Genomic DNA, 17,320 nt, shown 5'->3' on the forward strand with positions numbered 1-17,320 from the left:
TGGGTATTAGCAAGGGGATACCATTTTATTGACTGCCTTGACAACACGAGGTTCTGGGTGAAGTGCGCATGCGCCACCGCCAGCAACAGTGGCCTGGACCTGACCCCGGGAGAACAAGTACCCTCCAAGGTAATTCCGGGAACCCGTCCAAGACTAAAAGACAATGCTCAATTTAAAAGCCGGAACAAGAAAGTTTGATGACTTCATCATTCAACACCCTGAGAACTGTTCATCGCCAGTCGAAATTGACCAATGAGAACTCTCTAAACCCAATCTTGATACATATTTGTTAATATTTTCATTATAAAAGTAGGTAGGGAATTAGGGTGGTTGCACGCACGCTCTCCTTCCCACCTCTGGAAGCTCGCTCTTCTTGACGAACTCGATTTCCTGACGTTATGCTGACGGAGAGGACAGTGACACTGCTGAACAGCTGTTATCCTGAATCTATGAGAGACCTGTTCTCAGGACACCCCCGCGCCGCACGGCCACCAGCTGTGTGAGTGCCCCTCACCCCTGCTCGCAGCCTCGTTGTGACTCGTTGTGCTGTTTTGCCACCCTAGCTGCCTGCCTCGCTGCTCCCTGCCCCTCCGCCGTGTGTTCGTAATTTATTGTAATTTATTGTGATTCTGCTGTTGTTCTCATTGCCTTCTGTTTTGTCTCTGCTGTTGTCCCCCTGTGCCTGTGTGTGTTTATATTGCCTTGTTTAAACTTTAGTGTCGTCCCCCGTGCCTTGCCTACTCCGCTCCCCGCTTCCCGCCGCCGTTCACGCGGCCACGCCCCCTTTCGTTTTGTGTCCTCCCCGCTCCCGCCTCCCAGCTGCTCCTCCCTCCCACTTGTCCATAAATGGCGACCGCGCGGCGCAGGTGAGTGTGACCTGTTCTCAGGACACCCCCGTGCCGCACGGCCACCTGCTGTGTGAGTGCCCCTCGCCCCTGCTCGCAGCCTCTTTGTGCCTCGTTGTGCTGTTTTGCCGCCCTAGCTGCCTGCCTCGCTGCTCCCTGCCCGTCCGCCATGTGTTCGTAATTTATTGTAATTTATTGTGATTCTGTTGTTGTTCTCATTGCCTTCTGTTTTGTCTCTGCTGTTGTCCCCCTGTGCCTGTGTGCGTTTATATTGCCTTGTTTAAACTTTAGTGTCATCCCCCTGTGCCTTGACCACCCAGCTCCGCGCTTCCCACCGCCGTTCACGCGGCCACGCCCCCTTTTGTGTCTTCCCCGCTCCCGCCTCCCAGCTGCTCCTCCCTCCCACTTAGCCATAAATGGCGACGGCGCGCACGCGCAGCGGTCACGCGCAGCGGGCGCGCCAATTGTGCGCCGAAGGCGCGCCAAAGGCAAGCCCGTCTGCACCCGTCCGCGCCTGGCCCGCGCCCAGCGCCAGAACCCCTGGCCCCCGCCGTTGCCAGCCCACCCGACGGACCTACGACGCCGCGGCCCTCAACGCACTCAATGCCGGCTGGAACCCCACCTGCTGCCAGGCCGCCCCGAGACGCATTCACAGACCCTTCACCTGCACAACCTGCAAGTTCACCTGCCTCCGAACCTGCACCGCGCCCGCCAAGCCAAACTCCAGTAGCGACCTCAAGTGCATCCTGCTCAACACCCGCTCCGTCCACAGAAACGCCGTGGAACTCTGGAACCTTCTCGACACAACATCCCCAGACATCGCCTTCCTCACTGAAACATGGATGAACGCCTCCTCAGCCCCCGACATCGCCATCACCATCCCGGATGGATACAAGATCATCAGGAGGGACCGCGTCAACCAGACCGGAGGAGGCATCGCCATCGTCCACAAGAACACCATCCGCATCACGACCGACGCCGACGACACCCTCGCCACTGCCGAACACCTCCACTTCCAGATTCACACCGACCCAAAGATGATCCTCAGAGGCACCCTCATCTATAGACCCCCGGGACCACGCACGCAATTCAGCGAAGACATCCCGGACTTCATCAGCCCACACGCCCTCCCCTCCGCTGACTACATCCTCCTAGGGGACCTCAACTTCCACCTGGAGAACAACAAGGACCGCAACACCGTCACCCTGCTGGACAACCTCGCCAACCTCGGACTCAAGCAACTGGTCAACACCCCCACCCACTACGCCGGCCACACGCTTGATCCCGTCTTCTCATCCAGCAAGCACATCACCTTCAGCCACTCCACCGGACTCCACTGGACCGACCACAGCTGCGTCCACTTCGGCTTCAGAAAAACCACAACCCACCACCACCCGCATCAGGTTCCTCACAGGAGCTGGAGCAAGATCACCGCCGACCAGCTCACCACCTCCCTCAGCCAGAACCCACCTGCGAGCACATCGGACGACCAACGAAGCAGCCCGCAACTTTACGCAGTGGCTGACCGCCTGCGCCGACGACCTCGCACCACTGAAGAACCCTCCCAGCAGACCCAAAAGCAAAAAAGCCCCCTGGTTCACCGACGAACTCTAGGACTCCAAGAAGACCTGCTGCACCCTCGAGAAAGCCTGGCTCCTCGACCAGACCACTGACAACATGACCGCCCTCAAACACGCCACCCGCAAGCACCACCAGCTCATCCGCACCACCAAGAAGAAATCACTGAAGGAGCGACTGGACAACAACGCCCACGACAGCAAGGAACTCTTCAGCATCGTCAAGGAGTTCTCCAACCCCAGCACCGGCAACAACGACATCACCCCATCACAAGATCTCTGCGACTCCCTCGCCTCGTTCTTCCACCGCAAGATTGCCGACATCCACAACAGTTTTGGTGCACCATCCTCGCACCCAGCCACCGAACCAACGCACCCCACCGCCACCCTCCGCACCTGGACCACGGTGACCACCGAAGACACAGCCCGCACAATGAACACCATCCACTCCGGTTCTCCAACCGACCCCTGCCCCCACCAGGCCTTCAACAAGGCCGACTCCACCATCGCACCCCAACTCCGGGACGTCATCAACACCTCCTTCAACACTGCCACCTTCCCAGAGAGCTGGAAGCATGCCGAGCTCAGTGCCCTACTGAAGAAATCAACAGCGGACCCCACCGACCTCAAAAACTTCCGCCCCATCTCACTCCTCCCTTTTCCTGCCAAAGTCATCGAGAAGATCGCCAACAGACAGCTTGCCGCCTTCCTCGAGACGAACGGATTCCTCGACCCCTCGCAGTCCGGTTTCAGAGCCAACCACAGCACCGAGACCGCCCTCATCGCAGCCACCGACGACATCCGAGCCCTGCTCGACAACGGGGAAACAGCAGCACTCATCCTCCTGGACCTCTCCGCAGCATTCGATACTGTCTGCCACCGCACCCTAGTCCAACGCTTCAGCAACACCGGCATCCAAGAGAAGGCACTGAAGTGGATCACCTCGTTCCTCGGCGGAAGAACACAGAGAGTCCGCCTCCCCCCGTTTAGATCCGAGGCCACCGAAGTCATCTGCGGCGTCCCGCAAGGATCATCACTCAGCCCCACCCTCTTCAACGTCTACATGAGACCTCTTGCAGCCATCGCACGCCAGCACAACCTCAGCATCATCTCCTACGCCGACGACACCCAACTGATCCTCTCCCTCACCAGAGACCCCGCCACCGCCAGAACGGGCCTACACGAAGGGATCAAAGACGTCGCCGAGTGGATGAAGAACAGCCGCCTGAAACTGAACTCAGACAAGACGGAAGTCCTCATCCTGGGACCATCACCCTCCGCCTGGGACGACTCCTGGTGGCCCCCAGCCCTGGGCACCGCCCCCAAGCCAACAGACCACGCACGCAACCTGGGCTTCATCCTGGACTCCTCCCTCTCGATGACCAGACAAGTCAACGCCGTCTCCTCATCATGCTTTCACACCCTTCGCATGCTTCGCAAGATCTTCCGATGGATCCCAAACGAAACCAGGAAGACGGTCACCCAGGCCCTCGTCACCAGCCGACTGGACTACGGAAACACCCTCTACGCCGGAACCACAGCCAAGCTACAGAAAAGACTCCAACGCATCCAGAACGCCTCCGCCCGACTCATCCTGGACATCCCCCAATGCAGCCACATCTCCGGCCACCTGAGGGACCTGCACTGGCTCCCCGTCAACAAGAGGATCACATTCAGGCTCCTCACCCACGCACACAAGTCTCTCCATGACCTGGGCCCCAAGTACCTCAACGACCGCCTGACCTTCTACACGCCCACCCGCCAGCTACGGTCTACCAGCCTCGCCCTCGCCACCGTACCACGCATCCGAAGAGCCACCGCCGGAGGCAGATCCTTCTCCTACCTGGCGGCCAAGACATGGAACTCCCTCCCCATCCACCTTTGGCTGACCCAGGACCACCTCGCCTTCAGGAGACAACTCAAGACCTGGCTGTTCGAGCAGTAGTGGACCCCTTCCCCCAAGCGCCTTGAGACCCTTCTGGGTGAGTAGCGCGCTATACAAGTGTTATGATTGATTGATTGATTGAATTGCGGCCTAACTTTGCTGAATAAATTCTCTTTGACTGACTGACTTAGAGGACGACTTTAGCCAGAATAGGTAAATATGATGCTCTGAAATGCTAATGATGATTTCCAACATTTCCTTCAATATTTCTTAGATAATGATTAATTGATTAATTGACAAATGTGTTGTGTCGATTATTTGAGGAAGAAGATTAAGAGAAAAGCAATAGAGCAAAGGTAGACGAGTAAATCATCAATTACCAATTCAACTAAATGATCTATCTCCGTATGGGAGGGATATCTTAGGTTTAAATGTCAATGTGTCTAGGGCAAAGTAAAGGTATTTCTCTCATGTCAGTGTTGTGAAACGTATTTTCCCTCAGAAAACAGGTCAACCGAGTGTAAGTATATTGGTGTTATGGGCCCCACCAATGAATGTATGTGAATAAATTGGATGACGAGGTAGTTGGTCTGTGCCGAAGGGGAATTTGACGTTCTGCGCTGCATCAGCTACACATCACCTACTTATATATTGCATGACAGGACAAGAGATCCAATAAAAGATCTTCTAGAAGGTCAATAACTTGCAGTACCCAGTCTAATTTATTTGGACTGTCCAGATATCTTTGCCTAGAAACTGAAATCTCTCTTCGAATAAATAGAATGTTATCTGACCTTGACCTGTATGGAGAAGGAATTAGGTGAAGAAATCCATATTTTAGGATTCACAATTCCTTACTTTGATGCATGTGGCCCTTAATCTTTAAAAATTCATATCTCTGGTTCTGTATGTTAGATTTTGGTTTTTTAGGTGTCATTGTAATCTTTAAAATATTTTGATTTTTATAAATTGGTGTTGGATTTTAATTGTGTTGTGTCCTTCTTATTTACTATATTGGTATTTTTGAATGCTTTACACACATGCTCTCCTAAGTTAAGCCTGACTGCTTGTGAGCCAAGCTACCAAGGGTTGAGCAAGGAGTAATTTATTGATTTTTAACTGGGCGTTATTTGTGAATGTGTTATCATTACTAGCTGGAGATACTTACAGGTACTCACTAATAAACCATCTTCCAACACAGAAGAAAACCATTCCAGCTACTGCAAAAGGTAGCACAGACAGTGGATGGGCAGATACCATAATTATTTGCTTGTAGTCAGGGCCAGCTTCAGGCAGTGCAACCGGTGCGGCCGCACTGGGTGCTGACCTGTGGAGGGGGTAGCTGTATTTAGCAGTATATTATGTTAGGAGAGATGAGGGGGACTTTTGCCCTGTGGTAGTGAGAGAATTTGAGGAGGCAGTAATGGGGTGTAGGGGCGCCAAAAGTGATTATAGCACCAGGCGTCACCAGCGATAAAACCAGCCCTGCTGGTAGTCATGAGGACCTCTACCAGCCACCAAACTTCTACCCAGAAGCTACCCTCAGCTGCTTCCCCCAACTGCTGTACCATACTGCCTTTCACTCTGCCCTCCACATTGCTTTCGATAGTCTCTGCTACACCGCTCATTCCTGAATTGGAATGTTTACAGCAGACGGGCTAACAGATTTCCTAGGGTAGAAGTTCCCCATTTGGGCATTATGTTGCAGGATAAACTGTCTAACAGTGTACAGGATGGCATTACTTTATCTAGAGTAACTTTGGAAAACTTGACTCACTGTTGTGAAGTTTCTAACCTTGCTGTCAGAGACTTTCCCTTTATTTAACCTCACAACGAAGGAGAGGTGAGAAAGAAGAGATGTATACGGAGACCTGTGTTGTTGCAAATTTAATTTAAGCCTTCCCTCAACCTGCACTTACAGTTATTCACTAAAAATTAAATGCTAACCTGAGGATAAACAATACTGTAGATGGGTTGGAGAGGATTATGATAAGCCTTCTGTCCTGACTCATTCTGATGTTCACAATCATTTTGGAAAACACAATGCACTAATCTTCGTAATTGTCAACATCATTAAAGAACATGAAGGTGTTCATTTACCAAAGGTCAGTGGATTTAATTTACACAGGAATCGGGCTGTTTACTAAGGTAAAAAGCTTTTCTTTATGAACAAATATCAAATTGTGATTCGGTAAGACATTACCAAATTGCAATTGGTGTTAACTACAAAATACCGATTTGGTATTTGGAAAGGGGTGTCCCTTCCACATACAGAATCGTATTGGCATGTTTTAGACCTGGCAACCTTGGTGCAATTACCCTAATGTTTTGCCTTCTGATGGCCTGTTTTCCTGACTTGATTTTTGCTGAGTTTAGGATCCTGAGCACTTTACCACTGCTAACATTGGCTTATCCACAACTGACATATTTAATTTACTCATAAGTCCTTAGTAGCAGCAGTGTTGTGCCACTCACTTCAGCAGCCTTTAAACATGTCTCAGGCCATTCGGTCTACCAAGTTACCCTACTTTCTAGGCCCAAACCTTCCCTTTTATTACATATAAGTTACCTCTAATGTAGGCCCTGGCATCCCTATGGGCAGGGTGCAGTGTATGTAAAAGGTAGGACAGGTGCTTTTTCAAAATTTAAATGTCCTGGTAGGGAAAAACTGCAAAAATAATTTTTCACTACTGCAAGGCCGCTCTCATAGGTTAACATTTGGATTGTATTAAAACATCTTTTAAGAGTAATTTCTAATTGGGAAAAGATAAGGATTTGGAGTTTTGTGTCTGGACTCACAATTTAAAATCACAACTGATGGAGAAGTCGGATTTTTATTTTTAAGTCTGAAAATGCCACATTTAGAATGTTGGTATTTTCTTACTTTAACCATTCTGTGCCTTTGCCTGGCTCTGAATACACATCTGGGTTGGGTGACAGCTGGCCTTTGTGCATTTCCTATAGACAGTCAAAAAGGGAGCTGGGGTGTGACATTTGCATCCTCATGGCCCAAGCCCAGGCTGATGGGCCTTCCTGAGGTAGATTGGGAGTGAGGAGCACGTGCATCTGAATGGGGCTGTGCATGTTCCCACACAAGAGCTGCATATCCCCCTGTAGTGAGTCTGGAGCCAGGGCAGGAAATACAGAGTCCTTGTGATCTATAAAGACCTCTTTGAAGTCTCGCCCAGTTTTGGGCATACGTACTGGAACCCTGACACCACCAAACCAGACCTTTGCTGGAACCAAGGACATTGTGCCAGGAGGAAGAGCAGCTGTACCGTAGGAGGGACTGCAACTTTGCTAACTGCATTGCTGTTTTGGCCTGCTGATTGCTGTGCAGTAGGAGGGATGGCCTCTATCCTACCTGCACTACTGTGTTGGCCTGCTGCCTGCTGCTCCTCGCCTGGAAGTGAGAAGGACAGGACCTGAAGCCCAAGTTTCTCCAAGAGCTTGCTGGCTTGCCTCCATGATCTCTGAAGTCACAGAGTCACAAAAGATTTCTAGCAACTCTGTTGGTGCTGCTGGACTCTGCCATCTGTGGGTCCCTTGCATAAGGCGATGCCTCCAGTCCTCAGAAGTGGGTTCTGCAGATGTTTTCTGGCAAAAGTGACAAAGTGAATCTATGGTGCCGATTGGAACCAATGCAGTGCCCTCTTTCACAGTGCTCATTTGACGATGGCATGGGCCTGACTGCGAGGATCGACGATAACACAGCACTGATCCTTCGACACTGACAGAGAGACTCAACTTCGACACATCGCACCGACTGCATGAATCGGAACTGAAGCATCGAGCCTTCAAAGATGATGCTTGCTCCATCCAAAGTACTTTTTGAGTGGATCTCGCAGCTGGCCTGCCCTTCATCATGGTCGCCCTCAACTTTAGATTTACCCTAGCCTAGTTTAACCTCAGTAATTTTTAGTGCTTTTGAGAGCACTGTTTTTTGTATTTAATTTTTAAAAATCCATATCTTGACTTCTCTTATTGGATTTTTTGTTTTGGTCTTGTTTTGCACAGATAAATATCCTCTACTTTTCTAAACTGATGTGGCATTTTCACTGTAATTTAGGTGTTGCGCAAATACTTTACACATCGCATCTAGGTTGAGCAGGTGACACAAAACAATATACCCTTACCTTCCTGTGCGATGCAACGTCCTCCTCCTTCTGACTCTCAAGGCAGGCTGCAAAGCTGGACCCAGCCAACTCCCCTAACCAATCCTTAAACTCCTCTCATCAACATGTGAGCTGCACCAGGATTGGCGGGAGAGAAGTTTAAAATATGCATGTCTGGCAGGCCGTACCAAGACGGATGGCCAAAGAGACATACACATTTTAAACTTTAGCATAGTGCGCCCTGCTGTAACTCGGAAGAACTGACCCCATCCCGTCCTGTAACTCAGTTTGGGACGGGTTGGTTGCTAAAAAATAAAATGGTAATAAATAAACTTTATTACCATTTTTGTTTTTCAGCTCTAGCCTAGGGATTTTTTTGTGGGGCGATGCTCCCGCACTGAAAAGTAGGAGATGCCCCGGTTAAAAAGTGACCACAGACATGATGGACTGCTGACCCCAGCAGGCCACCATCCCTGTAATGACAGTGATTACTAGTGGGTTCCAAATACTGAACTACCTCATTAATATTCATGAGGTAGGTCAATTTTCAACCCAATATGAATTGCTGCTTTGAAAAAATAATCTCATACTTTAGGAATAGTGATTTCCTAATTGCAATGGAGGGGGTCAATAGTGAAACCGATTTAAAAAAAAAAGGGATTGGTACAGCACTACAGGCTGATAAGCCTCTTAGCTATCTCTTTAAAGATATTTTCGAAGATCATCCTAGCTAAACTCGAAGATTGGACAATTGAAACTAAGCGAATTCCACTAGAACAAGGGGGCTTCCGTGAGGGTAATTTCACTATAGACCACTGTTTTGCTCTGTGGGCTATTTTTCGAAAGGCTCTGGAGGGAAATCAAAGGCTGTGCTGTTGCTTTGTAGATTTCCGGACAGCATTTAATTCTGTGGATAGGGATACCCCGTGGGAAAATCTTGCCTCCTGGAACCTACCACCAAATCTTCATGGGGTACTCCAATCCTTGCACTCTGGCAATTGGGCTCAGGTCGAGTTAGATAAGTCGGGTCGGTTATCACAAAGAATTTCTATTGACAATGGCCTGCGCCAGGAGTGCGTTTTAGCACCCTTGCTTTTTAGTTTATTTCTGGCTGACCTCCCGACCTTTATTTCCCAATCTGAGTCCTTTCCGCCAAAAATAGGGAACCAGGATATTGCCTGTCTAATCTATGCAGACGTTTTGGTGTTATTGGATTATACCCAATAGGTTTACAGAGGAAACTAAATGCCCTGGCAACCTAAAGCAAGCAGAACCAACTCTGTATCAATTTGGAAAAGACCAACATTATGATCTTTGGAAAAAAAGTACAGAGTTTTTCTGGGTTTAATCTTTAGGAGGAATTTAAATTGGGGAGCACATTGAGATGCCACTAAGCAGAAGGCCCTATTGCAGGCTAGTTGTCTGTTAAGATTCAATGGTAGGTTTGGGGGGCTATCTCATATCCTATTACTGAAGGCTTATGTAGGGAAGATACCCCCGTTAGGACTGTATGGGGGAGAGGTTTTTACCCTCGACTCAACTTATGAATGGGAGAGACTGGAAGGTGCGGTGCTCAAAAGACTTTAATTACTCCCAAAAGGCACAATGGTTCAGGCCATAAGGAGAGAGTGCAATTTGGTCTCTTGGAGTATGGCGGCCTCTACCCGGGTACTACGATGTTTTAACACATTGTCAGAGAATGATGAGGTAGTCAGAGTCTCCAAATTGTGTTGGGAAGAGATCCAAAGCAGTGAGAGGATGTGGGAAAAGGCCATAAGAACCAGAATAATTGCACTAAGGAACCTTCATGTAAATAGTGGTACAGTCACATCTTGGCTCACATTTCCAGGCAAACGAGCACTGAGGGAATCGGCTTCTATAGCGTCAGAATCTATCGACCTGCTGTGTCTAAAGAAGAGATTATCCATTAGCTTCTTGAGTGCTACATTGGGACAGGATACTGTTTTTCCCTATCTATCACGACTACCAGACCTAGGATTGAGGAATGACATTTTAAGGGCCAGAGTGGGATGTAACCCAATCTACTCTTCCCCCCCACTCAGGATCAGGGTACAGAATAATAGTGGTCTCTGTCCATGCCCTCTGAAATTTAAAAGTACCCTTATGCATATTCTTATGGACTGTGTCTTTTTTCTTGCAAATAGAATCAAGTTTTTAAGTCCTCTGTTTTTTAAATATGATGCTCTCCATAGTAATAAAGCTGCGTAGTTATTGTCTGAAATGCTTCATCTCGATGTGACAGTTGGAATTGCCTGTTTTTTACAATCTGTAAAACAAAATCTTAATCATGAAATGTAGTGTGTTGGAGGAGGAGGTAGGGTAGCTAGGAGGCGGATCCTTTTACATGTTTTTCACTGTTTTAATGTTTTAATCGTCTAGTGTGTTCTTTTTCTTTAGAATGTTTTATGGACGAATATCTAAATAAACTTTTTTCTGAACCTCAATCTAATTGAAATTAAGAGATAATCACATTTTGGAAATCACTGTTTCTAGTACATCTAGCCCTAAGCTAATTTGTTTTTACGGGGAAGGCTCACATGATTTTCAAGAGAAGCAACATCAGAATTTAACTAAATCAACCCAGTGAAGAGGTACATTTTGAGACTTAAAAGAAAAAAGTCAGGAGGATGAGGAAAGAAACCGTTGAAAAAAATCCCAAAAAAATAGTAAGAACTGTAAAACTCAAGAAAAAAGGAATGTATCTAAATCAAGGAAAAAGCATCCACACTCAATGCAAGAAGCATGGCTTTCAGTAAGAAAGACAATTGTTCTTCCTAGTGAGTTTGTAAGCATAAATACACCTTGGTTGGGCACGCTGCACTTATAATATATTTGAAGTGCAAGAAGGGATGGCTATTTCTCTCTTTTTTCTCTTTATTTCAATTAATTCTTTTGATTGCTATTTTAATGTCTTGAACGTACCCTCAAAAATAAAACACTATACAGATAACAAGTTGTTGGAAGCATACTGTTTGAAAAACAATATCTTCTGACTCCGTAATACCCGATTCCCTACAGTCAGGGATTGAATTTGCAGGTCTACTTTCGGGCCCTACCAAAGACGAGTGTTAGACTTGGGGGTCTCTAGTTGGCACAGGTATGCACTTGTGACAAATAGGGACCCTCTCCTCTAGTCAGGGTAAGGGGGTACACTCCTAAAATAACCCCTGCTCACCCCCTTGGTAGCTTGGCACGAGCAGACAGGCTTATCTCAGAGGCAGTGTGTAAAGCATTTGTGAACACATACAGTAACCAAGTGACAACACTACAGATGGACACCACACAGGTTTTATATAAAAAATAAGTATTCTTTATATAGATTTACCACAAGACCAATAAACGACAAAAACACACAATACTGTTACTTTAGATGGTAGGATTTTGCTTAGTTCTCTTAAGTTCTTAAATGCAACACTTTAAGTCAATGTACCTTTTAGATGCGACACGCAGGGCAACCAAAGGGTTGCAACGATGTTGATGCGATGAAGTTTTTGGTGCAAAGAAATAAAGACGTGAAGATCTTCCAGATGCGGCACGCTTCTCCGATGTTGCGAGAAAACTCGACTCAATACTTCAGCTGCAGCGGCGACAAACTTTACGCGATGCGACGACAGCGGCCTTGGCAGCGACACTCTTCTCCGACGTTTGCGAGACGCTTCCGCTCGATGCCATGCTGCAGCTGTGACACCCCTATACGCGATGCGACGACAGCAGCTCTGACGGCGGCACGCTTCAACGTGGAAGCGAGGTGCTTTTCTGGAAGCGGTACAATGCGACAACTACGATGGCTGCGATGGCGACACGCTTCTTCGGCGTTGCGAGACACTTCCTGGATGATGCGAGACGCTTCCGCTCGATGCGATGCTGTAGCGGCGACACGCTTTACGAGATGCGACGACAACAGCTCAGACGGCGGCACGCTTCTCCTTCTTAAGTCACGCTTCCATCTCCTTGCGACACGCAGTCCCTCAGAAGGCCCAACAACAGCAGCAGGCACTTCCAAAGAACTCTGGGGAGCTGGGGGGTGAAGTCTGTTGTTCCTGAGACTTCAGCAGGAGGCAAACTCTTTTCCAAGCCCTTGGAGATCCTTCACAAGTTGAACAAAGTACACACACAGTTTCTTTCTCCTCTCTTTGGCAGTAAGACAACCACTGCAGGCCAATCCCCCAGGTTCAGGGATAGTTTCCTCCTCAGCTTCTTCTGGTTCCTCCCTCAGCAGAGGTTCTTCTTGTTTTCCCAAAGTGATCTAAATTCTTGGGATCAGGGTCCCAATACTTATACCCCGAAATCCTTTGTCCGCTGAAGGCAGAGAGGCCTTTGCCCAGTCCAAACCAGTTCCTGAGCACTCTGTTTACCAGACTTCTCCTTTCCTTTCATAGTGCAGGGCAGAAACATTAGACGCCCCACAGGAGGTGGAGCCAGCATTGTGGAAGGCAAGTACAGCCCTGGAGCACTTTGTTGACAGGATTCCTTCTCTTCATTCACAGTGCAGGGCAGAGACATCAGCCACTCCCCAGGAGGTGGAGCCGGCATTGTGTAAGGCAGGCACAGCCCTATTCAGGTCCCAGGTGCAACTCCTCCCACCCATCTAGATGCAGATCTCTCTATTCACAACTGGGTCACCTCACCCTGTCTCCTGGAATTCCCCAGCCCTGTCACTCAAACTCCAGACAAAGGAATATTCAGCCTAGCAGAGGCAGGTTTGAATGGTTAGACAAGAAAATGCCTACTTTCTAAAAGTGGCATTTTCAAACACAGAATGTTAAAACCAACTTCACTAAAAGATTTATTTTATCATTCTGAGTTCAGTCATACTAAATTCGAATTTCTACCATGTTCTCTGAGTCAGTTAGGATTATAAGATGTAATACCCAAACTGCCCATTCTGGCCTATGAAGAACAGTAGGCCTTGCAATAGTGAAAAACGAAAATGGCTGTAATTCACTATTAGAACATGCCACACACATCAGGGCATGTCCTACCTTATCCTTACAATGCACCTTGACCTTGGGCCTACCATAGGGGTGTCTGATATGAAGAAAAGGGAAAGTTTTGGGACTGGCAAGTGGGTGCACTTGCCCAGTCAGCATGACAGTACCAGACTGCACGCAGGTTCTACAATGGCAGACCTTAGACACATGTTTACAGGCTGCTTCTGTGGGTGGCACAACCAGTGCTGCAAGCCCACCAGCAGTATTTGTATTACAAGCCCTGGGCACTCCTGGTGCACTGTACTAGGGTCTGACAAGTAAACAAAACCAACCAATCATGGAATCACAAATCATACATCAATTTACAATAGGGGGCACTTGCCATGTGGCACTGGACAGCAGTGGCACAGTGCCCTGAGCAACTAACACCAGCAAAAAATACATGAGGCAACAGCGAAAAAATGGAAGGGAGACCCACGCCAATGTGCCAGGTCTAACAATGAGCTACTGGAATTTTGTGCAATGCTGTTTTAGACAGCCGCTGTACGTGCAGGTAACAGCAGTGGGATGGTGGGACTGGGTGGGGGGGTATTTCGAGGGACAATGCTGAGGGAAAATTAAAGAAATAATTGTTTTTTCCCCTGCATCATCCCTCGGGGAAAAAAACACCCGGCCCTACCTCCCCACTGCTGTTACCTGCACGGACCGCGGCTGGTTTTAGATGTCATACAAAAGATGCACATCTATTGGTACGAACAGAGATAATGTGAAATGAGCTCCACAACAGTTGAATTAGTTTCTTTGAAATTGAGCAATATTTTACAATTGAAATGCAAGTATACGCTTCCGCAGTAACATTATAATTTTTTTAATAACATGCATGCTATTATAGTATTTAACTGTGCAACTAAATACAGAAGCGGTTATCTTTTGTTAGACATGTCGATCAAATCATTAAATGTTTATTAATCTCTATACATACCAGAGTGTTCATCCTGAAACATAAAGAAAAAATTTTTTTACTAAATGTACAACTACACCCATAAATTCTGAAACCACTTTTATTTCTGTTGTAACACCACCAAATTTAGCAATTTGTGATTAGCAAACTGTCTTAAATTGTGTTAAGTTAATTATTTGATAAGTTACCTTTTCTTCAAATTGTACAATGAATGAGTAAACAGAAGCTAACTATCCACAGAATACTTACTTTAACCATATTGAATTCAACAGCTGCTCAGTTTTTTTTAAGCCGGACTTTTTCATGAGAGTTGTTGGTTAAACTGCTTCAGGCCCGATTTGACATGTGTGCGCAGGGAAAATCAGAAGGCGGGAATTTCATTGCCACTTTGAGATATTTGACATTAAATGGTATAATGTGTTGTTGGGGGACTTTTTTAGGAGTGATCAATGGGCGAGATTAGATGCGGTATGTTCCCCTTACTTTTAAACAATAATGAGAATGTAAAACAAAAATTGCTTATCATTTCTGAGTTTTTGTTACAGTATTTATATGCAGAAGGTAGTTGATGTCTGAGCTCCTACCCTGGTGCCCTGGTTCTGGAAGGTGGGAGAAGCTTCTAGACAGTGACTTTGAAGTACATGGAGATACCTTCCTCCCCTGACCCCAAGTTGGCTGAAGTGACAATGTAGGCTCATTAGGCAGTTTGTGTGAAGGCAGAGCACAGGCAATCAGTTGTAAGTGGGTCTGTGCTTAGCTCTGCCCCCACATCTAGTCAGCAGATGGCCCATCCAGGTACAACTAATCCCCCAACTATGTAAATATCTGGGAGGAATACTCAAAATATGTCAGTTTCACCCAGTAATTTGATTCAAAATAGGATACAGCTACAAAAGGGCTAAGGGCAGGAAACTGTCAGCTTTTTAACAGTGGCATTTTCAAAATGTTAATTTAAAATCTGACTTTACCATATATTAGGATTTTAAATTCCAGTTCCAGAGTTACCAATCATGAACTGGTTCTCTCTACCCATTTAGAAATGACACTTTTAAAATAGAATAAGGCAACTCCACTGTTATCCTATGAGACAGATAGGCCTTACAGTAGTCAAAAACACATTTGAGAGTTTTTCACTAACCAGACATGTAAAACTTAATAATACATGTCCAACCTTTTGATTACACAGCATCCTGCCCTATCGGATACCTAGGACCTACCTCACGGGTGGCGTATAGGTAATGAAAAGTGCATTTAAGGCTTGGAAAGAGAGCTTAAATGGCAAATCGACAAAGTTTTTTCAAACTGCATACACAGGCTGCAATGGCAGGCCTACAACATGTTTTAAGGTGCTACTTAAGTAGGTGGCACAAACAGTGCTCCAGGCCAGCTAGTAGCATTTAATATACAGGCCCAGGATACATGCTGCACCACTTTATGAGAGACTTATCAGTAAATTAAATATTCCAATTAGGTATAAACCAGTTCAAACATGTTTTAGGGGATTGATTACAAGCACTTTTGCACAGGGTATCAGTGGTAAAGTGCACAGAGTCCTAAGGACAGAAAAGTAGGTTCAGCAAAATAGAGAGGAAAAGGCAAGACGTTTGGTGGAAGACCACCCTAAGGCTGACAAGTCAAACACATGCCCCCCCCAGCTGATAGTGGGCAGATCTACGAAACACTTTGGGTGTTCTCGTCACTCAGGCAGAGAAACCTGGGGAGACCATCAGAATTGATGTGGTGTGACCTAGGGTCACGTTCCACTGCAAAGTCCAGGCCCTGCTGGAAAATGGACCACCTCAACTATTTTGGATTCCAACCCCTCATTTACATTACCCACCTGAGGTGCCTGTGGTCTGTCTGAACCCGGAAGTGAGTTCTAAACAAGTATGGTCACAACGCTTCCAGTGCCAAGACTAGAGCAATGGCTTCTATCTTAATAGCACTCCACCTCTGCTCCCTGGGAATTAACCTCCTAGAGATGAACGCTAGAGGTTGATCTAGGCACTCCTCTTTTAGCTGTGATAGGACAGTCCCTACACCATGCTCTGAGGCATCTGTTTGCACACTAAACAACTGGGAAAAGTCAGGGACCTTGAGCAGAGGGGCTGTTCACATGGCCTGTTTTAGGGAATCTAGGGTTTCTGGCAGGCCTCTTTGCAGATCACCTTCCTGGGATGCGTCTTGAAAGTCGGCTCAGTCAAGGGGTCAACAATGGTACAATATCCCTTGATAAACCTCGTGTGGTGCCCAGTGAGGCCCAAGAAGGCTTTCACCTCGTTTTTAGGGGTCTCCCACGGCAGGATGGTGTCTATTTTGGACTAGAGGAGCTGTACCTTACCTCCACCCACCAGGTGTTCCAAGTACAGCACATATCTCTGCCCTATCTGACACTTACTGGCCTTGATTGCCTAGCCTCGTTTTGCAGGGCCTGAAGCACTTCCATGCAGGTGATAAAGGGGGTAATACTGAAGACACCTATGTTGCCTAAATAAGCAGCAAAGAAGGCCTTCATCCCAGCTATGATCGGATTTGCCAGCCTCTGGAAGGTGGCAGGAACATTCTTGAGTTCAGGGGGACCACTTTAAACTAGAAGTGGCCTTCTGAGGTATAGAAGGCTGACCTCTCTATAGCCCCCTAGGTCAGGGCTATCTGCCAGTACACTGAAGTCAAATCAAATGTGCACAGGAACTTGGCAATCCCTTACATACCAATGAGCTCAGCAGCTCAGGGGATGGGGTGTGCATCAGTCTAGGTGACTGAGTTGAGCCCCCTGTAGTCAACACAAAATCCGAAGTTCTGGGGCGGTGCCCAGTGGGGCTGCTTTTGGTACCAGCACCACTGGACTGGATCAGGGACTAAAGGAGGACTCAATGACCCCAAAATTCAGCATCTTGGTGACTCCTACCTTGATACTGGCCCTCAATTTATCAGCTAGACTGTACATTTTATTTTTGACAGGTGGGCCATCCACAGTATCAATAC

The 17,320-nt window shown here is 47.3% G+C and overlaps 1 protein-coding gene across 7 annotated transcripts in view; it reads right to left on the minus strand.

Moving 5' to 3' along the window:
- Positions 1 to 17,320, minus strand: part of LCP2 (lymphocyte cytosolic protein 2) — a 581,277-nt gene that overhangs the window by 116,796 nt on the left and 447,161 nt on the right. For 5 of the 7 annotated variants that reach the window (XM_085617864.1, XM_085617867.1, XM_085617870.1 and 2 more), the window contains exon 14: positions 14,357 to 14,369. The exons of the other annotated variants lie outside the window; for them this stretch is intronic. In XM_085617864.1, coding sequence (XP_085473990.1) covers positions 14,357 to 14,369 — 13 coding nt within the window. The remainder of the gene's footprint in view (positions 1 to 14,356; positions 14,370 to 17,320) is intronic. 7 annotated transcript variants of the gene reach the window in all.

This window comes from Triturus cristatus, chromosome 7 (genome assembly GCF_964204655.1).
Source record: "Triturus cristatus chromosome 7, aTriCri1.1, whole genome shotgun sequence".
Taxonomy (NCBI): Eukaryota; Metazoa; Chordata; class Amphibia; order Caudata; family Salamandridae; genus Triturus; species Triturus cristatus.